At 39.1% G+C, this 16,382-nt stretch overlaps 2 protein-coding genes across 10 annotated transcripts in view; one reads left to right on the forward strand and one right to left on the reverse strand.

Moving 5' to 3' along the window:
* The window catches only part of anks1ab (ankyrin repeat and sterile alpha motif domain containing 1Ab), a 43,970-nt gene extending 38,848 nt beyond the window's left edge, over positions 1–5,122 (forward strand). For 2 of the 9 annotated variants that reach the window (XM_042405858.1, XM_042405860.1), the window contains 2 exons: positions 4,251–4,309; positions 4,477–5,120. In XM_042405858.1, the coding sequence (XP_042261792.1) occupies positions 4,251–4,309; positions 4,477–4,558 (141 nt within the window). In that variant the 3' untranslated portion in view covers positions 4,559–5,120. Of the gene's footprint in view, positions 1–1,573; positions 2,362–2,480; positions 4,310–4,476 lie in introns of those variants that run through there. The other 7 variants (XM_042405859.1, XM_042405856.1, XR_006095427.1 and 4 more) reach the window with 6 other exon arrangements.
* Positions 5,123–5,137: 15 nt separating this feature from the next.
* Positions 5,138–15,550, reverse strand: LOC121893793 (T-complex protein 11-like protein 1). Its single transcript, XM_042405861.1, has 10 exons — positions 15,328–15,550; positions 14,276–14,366; positions 14,022–14,151; positions 13,770–13,890; positions 12,071–12,291; positions 11,224–11,360; positions 10,134–10,315; positions 9,669–9,850; positions 9,047–9,219; positions 5,138–7,927 (listed from the first exon to the last, which is right to left on the reverse strand). The coding sequence occupies exons 2-10, from the start codon at positions 14,352–14,354 to the stop codon at positions 7,695–7,697; spliced, it is 1,458 nt and encodes a 485-aa protein (XP_042261795.1). The 5' UTR covers positions 14,355–14,366; positions 15,328–15,550; the 3' UTR covers positions 5,138–7,694.
* Positions 15,551–16,382: the final 832 nt, after the last annotated feature.

Raw genomic sequence — 16,382 nt, forward strand, 5'->3', positions numbered from 1 at the left:
TAAATTCTGATATCCGTCTATGACCGGCTCCCACACAGTGTGGAGATACTTCACATCGGATGTACTATTGTGCACAGGCTTTTAAAAAAGTAATCTGTAACCCCACAAAACTTTATTAGCTAATTAGCTTTGGTTACTACTGTAGGTAACAAGCCAGTTAGCTGGGCATGCCAACATTTGCAGCTAATGTTAGAGCAATTAAAGACACTATTTAATCAGTTTTGCTCTCGTATTTTGGATTTTTGAAAGACTGAAGCATACCATCCTCCAAATCCCCATCATTTCTTACTACATCCCTGTGCACACTGCTTCACCATGTGAAGAAATGCAAAGCTTGACAGGCCTGCTGTGCTTAATTTCAGTTGCTAAGCTATGACTGGACAATTGCTGTATGTGGGAGTGGTTTAGCCAATGGTCAATTACAAGAACACGAGAAGTGGAAGAAATTTTGTTAATAATTTGCCTTCTTCAACTCTAAACAGGTGATAAACTGCTGCTACTGGATTTCTTCATTGTCCACTCGGTGCATTTAAATGCTCTGTCCCTCTTTTCTGTCCTTTTTTTAACATGTCTTTGTTCTTGTCTTCTTGGTCCTCCTGCCTCCCAGGGTGCCCCTCTGCTCGAATGCCGCTGCTGTCACTGTCACACGTGTACTACCCACCGTCCTTCCTTCCTCCCGTTGCACTCTGTTAGCCCTGGAGTCCAGGTCCTTCTCTTTCCTTTCCTCTATTTAACCCTTAATCATCACACATCTGCTTACACACCACACCACACCACACCCCTCCCCTCTTACCTTTTCTTGTTGTTGGGGTGCCACAGTGCACTTTTTCTCTTTGTTTCGTGCTCCTAATATTTCAACCATAAACGTTCTCCTCATCCCTTTACTTTCCCATCTCTCATCTTCATCTTACATTTTAGGATCTAAGATGCAATTAGTTCAAGTTCTGTTGTTAAACACATTCAGGGAAGAGAGAGTTTCTTGATGTGATTTAGCTTCTCTATATGAGGACTGTTGGCTTAATTGTGCCAGTAAGGGTTTATTCTATAGCGCTCATAAACAAGATGGTTGGAGTGGTCTCTGTTGGATGGTTTTAACCTTTCTTAATTGTTTATATCTATCTTTTTAAGACAAGTTGAACTGAAGATGTCATCCATAAGCAGGGAATATAAAATGGTTTCTAATGCCTACCTCCATTTCAAATTGTAGCTTTAAGTAAATTAATCAGCAACTGTATGTCTTGACTGCTTATGTTATGACAAAAGCCACTGGTGTAGAGCAACATGTTGCTTTTTTGAACTACTAATCAGTATATTTTTTTAACTCCCAGAGGGTTGTAGCTTTGGTTTATTGCTGCGGCTTACAGAGCGTCAGGCTGAGTGTATTTTCTGTCAGACATCATCCATGTTGTGGATTGAGCCCTGAGTGTCTGTGATTATAACATGATCACTGGACTGTACCTCTAATCCACATGCACATGTGTGAGCTGAGGACTTGTCAGTGTGGCGCAGTGGCCTTCACTGCCACCCGTCTCACGTCCTCCTCTCGTCCCTCCTCCCTCCCTCCCCCCGGCAGATCGACCCCCTGGAGATGGACGCAGACATGCAGTCCCTGGGCAGCACCACCTGGCTCTTGGATCAGCGGGACTCCAACAGGCGCCCCGTCAGCACCAAGTACGAGACCACCATATTCTGAGGCCGGATCCCCACAGCTGCCCCTCTGCACCCCCTCGTACTTCCCTCTCCCCATTGCATCCGGTTCTCCATTCTCTCTCTCACACACACACACACACACACACATATATAAACATGCGAGCCCCGTGCCTTCTCACTGTGATGGTATAGCATCCCTCAGGGCTGCCTACTTCCTGCACCCCTCCTTTGCCCTGCCCAGTGACCCACACCAACCTCCCACCCGCCATGACAAACACTCCTGCGGCTCTCCCGTGCCTCCCCAACAACCCCTGGCAGCCTCCCTCGCCTGTTGCTGCTGCAGCCAATGACGGAGCCCTGGAACGGATGATCCTGGACACACATTTTACAGTGGCCCTGCTCTCTCAACCAAACTGCCTCTTCCTCCTCATCCTCCTCTTCCTGACAACTTGCATCTGCCTCCAACCCCCTGATAACTCCCAGAGGTTGCATCTTTATTATTCTTCCTCTTTCAGGCCATTTAAAAAAAAAAAGAAGAAATTGATTCTTTACAGGCAAAACAAGCATGTTCAGTTTTCATTTTGTTCTGTTTCAAGACATCCACTTAAACTAAGATCAAGTTTAAAGTTGATACTGAATTACAGGGGCCAGTGTTTTACACTGTCAACAAGCCCTTTTGATATAAAACAGATTCTAAATCTGTTAAATGAAAGTATAGTTTCTTTTTTGTTTTACCATGATTTAAAACATTTTTATTTTACTGAATGATTTGATTGTTTGGTTGTTTTGCCTCAAGACAGTTATTATTTTTTTTCTTTCTCCATCTGTAGCCTGTCCTGTCTTACCAGGCATCTTCCACTGTGAGGCACTATGAGGAGGCTGCTTTTGCTAGCATGGGATGCAAGACGGACAATTAATCAATGAAAGACAAAACAGCAACATGCAGCAAACAATCTTTTTTTCTACGCATTTGTACAATACTCATATCCATCCAACACCACGATGGATTGGTCATGAATCTGTCGCTGATGTCTGAACTCAAACGGACCAAGAACTGAAACCCTCGTCCCCCCCCGTCCCCCCCGCCGGATACACACAGACAAACACATGCACACACACACACACACACACACACACACGCACACACAGGGGGACACAACTTTTCCTACACTTTACTGAGGACAACAGCCTTACTCCATTTCGGTTATCTATAATCAACGAAGCCCCTTACCCCTCCCCCCTCCCGCCCCGACCTCCCTGAACACCACCCGACAACTGCACGCCTCCCCCCCCCCCCCTTTTGCTTCTAAAAAGACCAAAAGACAACACTTCTGATTTCCTGGTGTATTGAATTGAGACTGAGAAACGTAGGCTGGGATGACGTGTTCTTATGATGGTACAGTTTTGTCCAGATGAGAGTCTTTGCTCTGGCCTTGTACTGCCCTGTGCCTCTCAGCATTCATGGTAGCACCGAGAGACTGCAAATCACAGCATCTTCTTCTTGTCAATTAAAAAAAAACAAAAAAAACAAACACTGTGTTTAAAAGATGGCACTATCCCTTTGAATACCTTTTTCTTTTTCTTACGGTGCAAAATAGGACATTTGTGATACTTTTTGATAGACTGGGGCTGACTGAAATATTTTGGGACAAAATGATTAAGATGGGATCATGAAGGATCTCGACATTGATACAACCAGAAGCAAAAAAAAAAGGAAAAAAAAAAAAAAAAAGAGAGAATGCCACTAAATCGAGTGTACTGACATTGGTTCCACATTTCACAATTTTTGGTAATCTAAACAAAACATCCTCAACACGATTTCATTCGACTCTAGTATATTAATGAGCCCCTAAGCACAATTTGGCGCACATTTCCCAACATAGCATCCTATTATCATGATTACATGGGTTGGTATCCGTGCTGTTTCACACCAATTTAGAATTAGGTGCAGTACACGCAAAGTATGTCACTAGAGAAGAAATGGCAGCGGGAAGATTTAATTCCACCACATTAAAAGAGCCAAATCTAAATGTTGTTCTGGTGTCGTGTTGATGCTAATGGATTTGCTATGCTGAGAACGTGACACCATTTTTTTTTTTTTTTTTTTATTTATTTATTTATTTTTAAAGAATTTTCTTCCTGCACTGTGACTCAAAAATTGCTCGTTGTGGAGTCGACACATATCTGTGGGTTCTCCCTTGTGTGCACTACCTGCTGTGCGTGCTGTATGCCTTGTTTCTCTGTCTGTCCTCATGGGAGTTTGGACTGTTACATCACTGGCCACTGTCCTTGTTTCTGTGTGCTGCAGGAGAAGTGAGGTATTGAGCTCCTCTCCAGAAAAGACGGTTTGTCTGGAGACTGTCTGTTAAGATGTAACTGGTCTGTGTGCGGTACCGTGGCTGTGTCATTGCCACTCTGTTCTGACTGTTAACTGTTAGCTTCCACTGACTGATGCATGTTGGCAGTGTTTTTGTGTTTTGTACCCTTTGATGCACTTGGCCTGAGCAGTCTTTGTATGTACTGTAGCAGTGTCTCGTCTCTTCTCACTCATCTGCCATTTGCTTTTTATGTTCCCTCTCTTTGTTACACCACCAATACAGCGATTCATCTTCATCCCTCCACGTTTCCATTGTCGTCATTCCTCCCAACATTTTGTCACGTATGTATCTTCCATTTTGTGTGTCACCAAGACAACCTGCTCTAGTATGGATGCATAATATAAAAGCATTACATTTTAATGAGCAGCAGCTATTTAAAGCAAGTTTTGGTGGCATGATATGGCTGTGCATGTACCGGTCTTTTAACATTGGTGTTTTCCTTGTGTAGCTCACCCCAGCGTTCAAGTTTCCGGATACCAAGCTGTGAGTTGAAGGGGAGCAGCCGATGTGAGCGTGTGTGCGTGTGTTGAGTTAGTGGGCAGATCAGTGGAAAAGAGATAGAGAGAGAAAATGAGAGGTAAGCCTTTTCGCAAACGTGCAGGGCCAACCAGCGCTGACATTTAGATCTCACTCTGTATATCCCCTGCTCCTCCACTGCCCCTGATATGAATCCCAACACACGGACGAAAGGTAACCTGTTGTCCCACATCACTGGCTAAACAGGACCTGTTTATCACTCCTGTCTTGAGAAAGGTCAGTCAGAAAGGTCAAGTCTATTTCCTGGCCTCCATGTGACTTTCTGATCTTGTCATGTAGGTACTGTAATGTTTAGAGCACTGTAGACCATTAATGATATAGACCATTAATGAGCATTTCTATTGATTCAGGTCTATTGGAGATAGTAACTGTGGGAGTTATTAAGGGTAAACAGAAATGTAACAAAATGTAGAGAAAAAAAAAAAAAAAAAACTGTACCAGCATACAATGCTTTGCCCATGTTTGTGGACAGAGTATGGTTTGTCAATGAAAATGTGATACTGTTTCAAATTTCAAAGCAATATTATATTAATGAAATTAAATAATACAATGACAAAAGAATCCCTCTCAAGTCTGTTGTCAGTATTGATTTTTTTTATGGTTGAGTAATAAAAGACAAAAAGAAACATTAAATCAACTGTTTAAAAATTTAAAGTGACAATTATAACAACATGGTAATTACTGTACAATTATACTATCAGTGTTTCCCCTGCGGTAGACTAGTGGGCGTCGAATCTACTGATCTCATCCAAATGACTAAAACCAGTTTGTGCCTCTGATGTTATAATTACATTCAAGTCACACAGCTAAACATCTGGTTGTTTTTTTTTAAAGGTTAATACCTCACAATCTTTCATAAAACCAAGAAGGTCATTTAACAATAGCTGAAGGTATTTTCAGCATATTTCCATCTCAATAAAAACATCTTAGTTTGTTACTTGATTTTTATAAAAAAAAATGGATTTCCAACCTGTTTCCCAAGTTGCAACTACATTTCCTTGATTTGTATGACTTGAACCAAATTCTTGTTATTAGTTATATTTGTTAATATTAGTGTAAATATATATTTTATTATATTTTCATACATAATAACACATTTGTATTTTTCTTGTGCCCATACCAAACAAGTTAAGAGATATGGAGAGATATCGAGTTGCAACTTAGTAAACCAGTAAAAAAATCTTTTTTTCTGATGCATATTTGGTAAGTTTTATCAAAAAAAACCTTCTGGGTTTTGCAAAAATTGCCAGACATTTATCTTTCAGATGAAGTTCAGCTGTGTCACTCTAATGTAATGATATGGAAGGCATAAATGACATGAAAGGCAGAAACTGGAACCATTAAATGACCACTAATCGCTGCAAGAGTTGTATCAAAATTAGTCGAAGTTAAAGGACGTAATCATTTATATTTCTAATCACAGCTCACCATTCTGCAAATCTTTTGAAAGTTTTATGTATTTTAACATTTATCAAAATTTCAGGTATCCATTGGTGTGTATTTATTTGTGCACAATATGAAAATATGTTAGCTGACTCTCTGAACTTTCTCGAGTTGTGTAATCCATCACAGCAAACGTCGAGTCTGCATTATTTTTTTGTCAAAGTTACATTATTTTTGTGAAGTGATGGAGTGCAGACTGTTCCAAAAACTGATAAAAAAAAAGTGTTAAACTGCGTTACCTCACAAAGATAATGTAACACTTACAAAAATTTATATATAGTAGTATAGACTTGACACTGTAATGGATTACACAATATAAATAAATGACATAAATGAGAGAGTCTGATAAATAATTTCCATAGTGTACAGAAAAAGAAAGGAAACTGTAGGAAAAATGCATATAATCATCAGAAATCTTCTGCTGTGCTCGCATCACAGGCTCCATTAACAGTTGTTTGCCGTTGGCTACGGCGCTTGAATCGCAGCTGTGTAGTAATTTTTCATACACTGGAAAATGTTTCTGGATTCAAGATTCTCTTTAAATTTCAATAATATAGCTTGTAATGCAAAACAAATGAGTTATCTGAACCATTACTCCTTGTAAAAAAAAATAAATACAGTTTTTATAAGAGTAATCTGAAGCTTTTAGTTTGACCTTGAAACTTGCTTTTGTGTTTAGCTTAGTTATAAATCTATTCAGTAAAGATTTTCACCAAATGCTGCTTTAAATTCAACAAGGTGAACAACGATTTGTTACAGAAATTCTGTATTTTCATTTGTTTTGTTTGAATGCCCATTTTTAATTAATCAATTGGGTATGTATCTTATTTACAAAATAAGCCCCGCAACCACTAAAACCACTACAACTGCTGTAGGGGAAACACTGAGTATAATTTTGGTTTGTGATTAAAGGTGCAAGGAAAAAAATAATATTTTTTAAAAGTTTAAAAAAAGTGCACACTATCTTTGGTAAATTATACATTATCTTTGAAAGAGTTTCATATACACATCTATCAACATAAACATAAACCAGCCACATATTAAAACTTCAGTGTTATTTACAGACTGTTAGCATATTTTCTTTGGTACTTTGTGTTTTTCCTGAGGGTGTTTTGTCTTGAGAGTGAAAACCAACTGAGGCTTTTTTCCAAGCATCTGATAATTTCACAAACATTTCTGAGTCACAATCAGTCTCTTGCAATGACTAAAATATGACTCATACAGAATTTCCTCATCAACACGCTACACAAACTATTAGTTACTCTTATCAAGGTGAAAGCTATTACTCATTTCTGTCACACAATCCATCAGGTTTTCTTAATGTTTTCTGCACTCAAATGTGTGGTTAAGAATAATAATTCTGTTCCTGCCTCATGCTTTGATTCAGACTTTTCTTTTTAAACATCTAACAAAATATAATCATAGAAAACAAAATTCCTTTTTTCCAGAGAATATAAATGTCTCTTCAAAAAAACAACAGGACCAACAGAAAGATGCTCTTACGTCAGTCCCTAATTTAGCTTCCTTTTTAAGGCAAATAGTTTTATATTTTGGGTCTGACATCTCACTACCGAGCTCTCCTTGAACATTCTCACTCACTGTATTTACACTCTAAAGCTATATATCTACAATGCGAGACAGCGGCTCATATTAAGGTCATTAATGGTCGTATGGGTCGCCCTTAGCTTAGCGCGAGTCCTCCCCGGTCTCGGCCTCTCCTGGTGGGAAGAGCAGTTTCCTGAGGATGGGTGCGTAGAAGGGGCCAAAGACCGTTCGATTGAAGTGGGCGATTCGCCCAAAGGCCGTCCCCAGCTCAGCTAGCTCAGCACTCACTAGCCTGAGGGCAGCGGGCAGCTCTGGACTCCTTTTAGCGGGGCCGCCCTCCAGCGTGGCCTGGAGGAAGCCCTGTACCCTTTCTCCTATGTTTGATCGAGTGAGGGGGTGGAGAAAGACAGAGAGAGAGAGAGAGAGAGAGAGAGGAGAGCAGTCAGCTTTGCAGCAGGACACATTCAAGTTTAAAAACATCCATGTGGACAAAAATAACCTGAACTAAATGACATTAAAAGGAATGTTCCTCCTGTTGAGTAAAAAATGTTTCATCTCCAAACTGTCAACTAAAAATACAATCCTGTTTTAATCAAAATGTATTTCTAATAAGACTTGAAAGGTTTGTTTTATCAGCCTGAAAGGTCAGAATTGTCTAAACCAATCCTTAAATGAAGTGAAAACTGTTACCATAACAACAGTTTCCAACAATAAATAGATGGAAACTTAAATCTCATATGTAGTACTTTCCCTGTCGGTGCTGGAGCTAAAACAATTGGTCGTTAAGATGATTTATCTGCAACCGTTTGGAGAATAATTTAATCATTTGATTCACTTTCACTTCTCAGATGTGCAGCTTTTCTCTCTGATATGATAGTAAACCGAATAAGACACTGCCTCGGGCTCTAGGAAACTGTAATAGGTATTTTTCAGTCATTTCTGACATTTTATAAACAAATGATTCATTGGTTAATCAAGGAAATAATCAGCGGAAGAATCTATAATGAAAAGGATTAGTTGCAGCTCTATTATATGTTTTTTTTTCCTGTGGAGTGAAAATGGTACTAAAATATACAACTCTGTCTTAAACTAATATTTTCAATAAGCTTTGAACAGATTTATCAGCCTTAAAATGTCAGAATTTTCTAAACCACACCTTAAATGAAGTGAAAACATGACAACCAACAACATGAGGTTATTGGTTATTCCAGGAAATTAATCTGCAACTATTTTGATAATCGACTAATCATTTTAGTAATTTCTCAAGCAAAAAATGTCAAACATTCTCTGGTTCCAGCTTCTAAAATGTCAAGATGTCTTGTATGACAGCAAACTAAAGATTTTGAGGTTAACGAATTGTGGTGGGCATTTCTAATTATTTTCAGGCATTCTACAAAAAAACAATGAATCAATTAATCAAGAAAATATTGAATTGACAATTAAAATAATTGTAAGTTGCAGCCCCGTTGTGCTTCAGTTAATTCATGGCTGACCTATGAGTGTGCGAACAGGGTTGTTGTGCTTCCACAGGTCAGATATTTGTCCTCTCAGCAGATCTTGGCTCTCCTGAGGCATCGCTGCTCCTCCCTGGCCGTTCACAGCTTCGGTCACTTGCTGCAGTACTGTCTCCCCGAGACCCAGCAGCGCCCCCTTCAGGTCGGCTTCCCTGTAGCACCAGACAGCAGCATGAGGCAAATTACCTGCAGGCTTCATTAGATGTGTAATAGGTCACAGGCTTATGAATCTGTCCATTTATAAGGAGCAAAGGGTCTTGGGACTCCCCGGTAAATAGGGGTCTTTAATAACATCTAGTTCTTTCAAAAGGCGTTTAGAATAAATAAAATTACGTTTTAATAAAGTGATTAAGAGAGAAACAGCCTGTGCCGCATTTTATTGCAGCTCGGACCACAGTGTGAACAGGCTGTGAACATCACAAGCTGCTGTTTCACATTTATCCACTAATCATGACGATGCTTCTCTTGAACAGAAAGAATGAGGTTAGCTGGATCCGTTCTGACAAGCTAGTTGCTGCCTGTCACCCCCATTGGTTTCCTCCTCATACAATACCTGTTCCCCATGACAGCCAGTACATGCATCACCACATCCTCCTCTTACCTGGTGTGACTGCCCTCCAGCAGGGCAGTGACGGACTGCCTGAGTTTACCTACAAACCCCTGCAGGGAGAAAACGGCGCCCCCACACTGAGCTTTGGTCAGGAGCAGCACCGACGCCTCCAGGACCAACATCTCGAGCCGCCGACCCAGAGCGTCCAGGCGGGTGCGGTCCATTAGCACGGTCTGTATGCGGAGGTCAGGTCAGGGTCACATGTCATATGGTTACCCACATCTTTAAAATATCTAAATAAAATCAATATGTAGATGACAACGTTCTGGTTGTGGATGCAAACCGCTGCGGTGGATATTCTGTAACGCTACATGAGCTCTAACGTGTTGTCACACGCTTTAACAGGCAGCAGTGTGAGGAGGAGTGTGTAGGGAGACTGAATATTCCCTCATAATCAATAAAATATGGCTCAAATGAAAGGCATAGTGTGATGTAATTTTGCAGGCTGCAGCTGACCTCGGGATATTTCTGGTCTTGCGGGTCCCAGTGTAGCAGACGCATGTAGGCCCGGTTGAGGACGGCGGTGGCGCTGACAGGACCTCTGCTGTCAGGACCGAGAGACTCAGAGCGAGCACTGATGGCCGACGCCTCCTCTGACTCTGCCGCCTGAAGCCAAGCTGTGGTGTTGTCCAGAGAGGCTGAAGAAAAAGAGCCAATAACATAATGAGAAAGTCGTGTACATTAAAAAACAACAATCAACAAGATTAAGATAAACTGCAATGTAACTGAATTATGAGAGAGTTCAAGAGATATTTTGATAAAAAATAAAGAGATAGATACTGAATATACACGTTATCTTTTGAAAAAAAAAACTGACACTGCTATCAAACTTAAATACTGCTGGTATTATGGGAAAATATAGAATACTGTTCTACTTAGAGCTGAAACAATCAGTCAATTAAGTTATTAGTTGATTGACAGAAAAGTAATTGGACAACTATTTTGATAACTGATTAGTAATTTAAGTTTAAACATAAATGCCTAAAATTATTTGGTTTAAGCTTCTCAAATGTGAATACTGGCTGTTTTTTTATAGTCTTTATAGTCTTTTTTTTTTAAAGTTGAAGATTTCACTTCAGTCTCTAGAAACTTGAGACGGACATTTTTTACTTTTTTCTGACATTTTACAGACCAAAAGATTAATGCGTTAAACTTAATTAAGTCATTAACAAAATATATATTTTGAGGGCAGAATCGTTATTTTGTAAAATATGATTAAAGGATGATTAGTACCCCAGCTAACATGATAGGAAGGGCTCTATCACTTTGCCAGTGACTCTGATTAGCCAGATGTGTTTAGATGGAATATCTGAGCCGAACAACCAGAGTTCACTGATCGGCCATCCAGCACCTCAACCAATCAGATTCAAAAAAATGACAGGACGGTGCTTTAGGAAGAGGAGGGTCAAAATTTGTTTAATTGAAAAATTGATAATATCCAATGACCATAAATCCTACAAGTCACAAAGTCACCTTTATCATTCATCTCTCCTGCTGTAACAGTCGTGTTACGTATTGAAAACACTGGAATGAAATCCTTCCTCACCTGGCTGCTTGTCCAGAATCTGCTGGAATTTGGCCCTTTCATACTGCACAGCCTGCTGCAAGAGGTGAGGCCTCAAACTCTGGATGGTGAAGTTGACCATGTCGGTCTTCATGAGCCCCAAGACGCGAAAGATCTCCCTGAGAAAAGAGCAAGGAGTGGATTACTTTTGGGTTAGAGAGCTTTTGGAATGCTTTAGCAAAAAAATACTACAACTGCAAGCAAACTTTATTTATATAGGACATTTCAGAGCACAAGAAGTGCTTGACAGGAGGAAGAAAAGGACACAGGGAGAGAGGATATAAAAAAGTACATCAACCACAGAATAAAGGGCATCAAACAAAAAAGCCAAAAGAAAACAAATTAATTTTAAGATGCTTTTATAAGATTTGCTCTTATTTAGCTTCTCTGGGTTTTTGTGGATGTTCCAGAGTCGAGGAGCAACAATAGCAAAAGCACCTTTTGTCACCTTTGGTTTTGAATGGAAGTAACTGGAAGTATAAATGTAAAAGTGGACGTATCTGAAGACAAGCTGGCATACTAAATGTCAATAATGTCTTCTGCTCTTGGTACATTGACTAAAAATATATTTAACCTGTGGTAGATTTAGAAAGAAATACATTAAAACTGCACAATGAAAACTGTTCTAAAAGGCACTGAGATGTGATGTGAATGAAAGTCAAAAAAGCAAATGTATATATATATATCTATTAGATTTGTTGTAATAATGTAGTAGCAATGATATTATGTAAGGAGATACAGTTGGATGGAGAGTCTGGACTTGTGTTAACTGCAGCAAACAGTGATGAATACATGAGTTTATTTATTCCACATCAGGCACAAGCCTCACCTCAGGAGCTCCACAGGGTCCCTGAGGTCCCTCAGAGCTCTGACCTCTGGGTCACGCACAGGTGCACATAAAGACGCCATGGTGTTGATGACGTATCCTGCCAGTCTGTGGAGGTCCAGAGCTCCGTGATCGACCTCCTGCTGGATCAGATCCATGTCCAGCACCTCGTCCAGCTGAGATCTCAGCCTGACGTGACCGGGAAGCAGCAGGGACTGAAGCATCTGATGGAAAATATCTTTATTTATTATTAAATACCTTTACACGTACATTTTGCTTCATGTAGTTTAGAGTTGGTGTCTTTTTAACAACTACAAGGTTCCTCTACATAAGCAGATACAGAAGCTGACATGTTGTTATCAGGACCTGCACAAAAAAAGGATTTATGGCATCAATGTCTTTGCAGCTTCCTCTCTATTTCTCATTTAATCACTGAATTCAAATTGTGATTAAATGAGAAGTTGGTTCATTGACTATGTGACTGACAATTTTGATAACCAGACATCTTTTTAGTCATTTAATATCAATGCTCGTTCCAGCTTCTCAAATGAGAAGATTTTCTGCTTTTTATATCATTTGTATTTTGGGATTTATTTGAAGATGTCATCTGGAATTCTTCAACTAGTTTTTACACACCAGACAATTAATCAGTTAATTAAAAATAATGTCAGCAGCAGAGCTTTACCAATTAATTCGCAAAATGATATTATCAATCAATTTCAGCTCATATCAGATATTTTGGTGTTGGTGTACATGTTGGCCAATAAGTAACAAGAAAGTTCAGAACAGTAATACCAAAGGTATGTTGGAGGTAATTTAGAAATATATTGCGATTACATACTTTGTCCACCAGGGAGCACTGACAAGGCTAGCGTATTTCTGAACTGTAAAACGTCCCGCGCAGTTTATATCTTGTCCACAATTCCTTAAAACTCAAATTTGAAGGAATACTTTTAAATTTCAGGAAATACTCTCATCAAAAGCACTCTGTGTGTGTGTCGGGTAATTTTGTAGCTAGCAGCTGGTTAGCTTAGCTTAGCATAAAGACTGACAACAGTAAAACAGCTAGCCTGGCTCTGTCCATAAGTAACGTATAAGGTATCAGTTACTGTGCCAAGAAACAGTCCAGCATGTAACATCCTGTAAAACCACAACATGTTGTTTTTATGAGTATTGTCAAGATTATTTATTGTAACATCTCATTACACAAGTATAAGAGAGTAAAAATCTTAGGTTAGCTAAGCTAAGTTAACTGGCTGTTAGTTCCAGCTTAATATTAACTGTACAAACAGTAGAGTGGTATCCATCTTCTTATCTAACTCCTAAGCCTCTAATATTGGCTAGTGTGTCTTTATCTGACTTTTTGAACTCTCAAATATCAGCACCGGCCTCAAAAACCATTAATTAGTGATGTAAATATTCAATAGTTCTATGTATTAATATCACCAACTTAATGTTTATATATTATTTTTCATTGCGAGTAGCAGATATTTCTAATGAAGTCTGACATCACACACTTTTCCCCTTGTGTAAGGTCGGCGTTGTGTTTGTGTTTATCTGACATTTGTCGACAACGTACACGCTTTGGTTTTGATGCTCAAAGCATGTGAGAATGACAGAGGTCAGAGGTCACAGTGTACCCTCTCCCTCTGCTACTACTGCCTCTGAGCTACCAGACACACCAGATACCAGACACACTTACAGTCTTGACCTCCTGCAGCAGAATGACCGCATGGTTGTAGTTTGGAGGGTCGCTGTTCAGCTGCTCATGAAGACTGTCCCAAAACGCCCGGTGAACAATCTCCGTCACTCTGCCCTCCAGGCTGCAAAAGGAAAAATGGTTGGAAAAAAAGACAGCTCAATGGATAAAGAAACTCTCAATTAATTTAGGAAATTAGAATAACCAAGGTCACTTTAGCTGTGGTGGAGTGTTATTTATTTATTTATTTCTTGCCTGTCTGTGGGAGGACTCTTGGGTTTGAAGCTGAAGTCTCCATTCACCACTATCTCATGTGCGAGGCTCAGGTTGGAAACACAGTTTTCCAGCTCCATCAGACTGGAAAGTGAGGCAGTGGGTGGGCTCCCTGACACCAAAGACAGGACACACACGCCCACTGATCATTAAAACTGCCATGCTGCTTATAATTCAATTACTTTCGGTCCCTAAACCTGCCTGAAAACAGTAACTACCACAATAAAGCTCCATACCTGTAGGGGACTCAAGTTTTTCCAGACAGGGAAGGTCAGTGGAGGAATCATCAGGGGCCTCGTCTCTTTGATTTGGCATTTCAGCAATAGCCTAGAGGTTTAAATTAATCAATAAACTCATTGGTCAGTTTGCTTGTTACAACAATGTGTCCAATAAAAATATTAAGAGCTGCAACGATCAGTTGATTAATCGATTGGCCAGTCAACAGAAAATGAATTGGCAACTAAATTTTCTTAAGTGACTAATCGTTTTAATTTTAAAAAAGCCAAACAATGGATAGTTCCAGCTTTTTAAATGTTACAGGGCTGCAAATAATGATTATTTTCATTATTGATTAATCTGTCAATCATTTTCCTGATTAATTGATTAGTTGTTTGGTCCATATAATGTCAGAAAATGGTGTAAAATGTTGATCAGTTTCCCAAAGCCCAAGGTGACGTCTTCATATGTCTTGATATTCAGTTTACTGTCATAGCGGACAGAAAATATTCACATTTAAGAAGCTGGAACAAGAGAATTTTTTACTTTTATTCTTAAAACGATTAATTGATTATAAAAATTGGTGATTTATTTAATAATTGGCAACTGATTGACTAATCGTTGTAGCTCTAAAATTTTAAGATTTGCTTCTTTTCTTTGACACATATGGTTAACGGAATATTTTTGGGTTTGGGACTGTTGGTCAGATAAAACAAGAAATCTGAATACATCTGCTTGAGCTGTGGGGAATTATAACAGCCACTTCCCTTTTTTTATGTAGACAAAACCATTAATCGAGAATATAATCAGCTGCAATTTAATATGTAATGCAAATAATCGTTAGTTGCAGCCCCAAAAATGTTATAATTATAATCTAATGTACTGTCATGACACTTAAAAGCAGCCTACAATGTGATTTTACAGAGGGAAAAAAACCCCCAAATTTTAAATACAATTGGCTAAAACATTCAAAACAAAAACCCAAACGTCACCATATGTTAAAAACAAAACAGCAGGTAAGAAGAAGAGTCAAATTGTCCTGTAGTATGACGCTTTTTAGACAGTCACTTACCTGGTGTTGGTGTGGAGGTGAATTTAATAACACGTAACGTCACACTCACTTCACAACAATATATCGATTACTGTAACTGCCGTTAAAAACCACGTAAAGACACAGGAGCAGCGTTCAAGTTTAAAACCGGACCAAACCATTTTAATCGAGGTACGGGGGGGAGCTTAAAATTTTCACGCTTTAGTGACGTTTTAACTCATAATCTAAACTTGTATTTGGGACACTTTTGTGATACAACATGTTAGTATAAATGCATTAAACGCCGCATTTTGATTCATTCATGCATTAATAACAGGAAATGACGAAGGCTTCATGTGGTTTGGTCCGTTTCTTAAATCAAAACAGTGGGCGTGCCGGTGCTGCATGTTTCTGCTTCTCTCCGCCTGCTCCAACAGCTACAAACACTGCAGCGTGTCACTGCGTTTAAAAAGACAACTCACCCTACCGGTTTCTTGTTTAGTTTATGTGCCCGCACTGTGGTTCAGTGTAAACAAAATGGAAAGCGTCCATTGTAATGAGACACAGAGCGTGTGACAATCACCTGTGAACAGCTGGAAATTTCTCACAAACCAGGAAGTTCTAATGCAAACCAGAAGAGATAGAAATACTACAACTGCAGAGGAAATACATACATTTAGTCATTTGTAGATTATCAACAATACACTTTTGTAAATACTATTTATGTACAGTGTATATAGTACCTATCTGTACTTCTGTTTTTATTTTTGGTTATTTATTTTCACCTGTAGCAGATGCTTCCCTTACTGTTTCACACTATAGTTCTGTCAGAAAACATTTGAAGAATCCCTTCTTTTAAGAAAGTCATGATTTTGTATTTGTTTCCATTTTTGTATTTTGTAAAGGATCTAACTTATTTGACATTTGTAGTTTTGTTCGCACATACTTCCTTTCATCACCGTCTTGTAATGTTATTGCCTTTTTGTAAAGTTGTTTAATACTACTAAAAAAAACTGTTTTTGTCCTTCCTTTTGTTGCTGTGGCACTTTAATTTCCTTGCATGGATTATATAATCTTATGTAAGGCTGAAACAAACT

The sequence above is a fragment of the Thunnus maccoyii genome, chromosome 3 (genome assembly GCF_910596095.1).
Source record: "Thunnus maccoyii chromosome 3, fThuMac1.1, whole genome shotgun sequence".
Lineage (NCBI taxonomy): Eukaryota > Metazoa > Chordata > Actinopteri > Scombriformes > Scombridae > Thunnus > Thunnus maccoyii.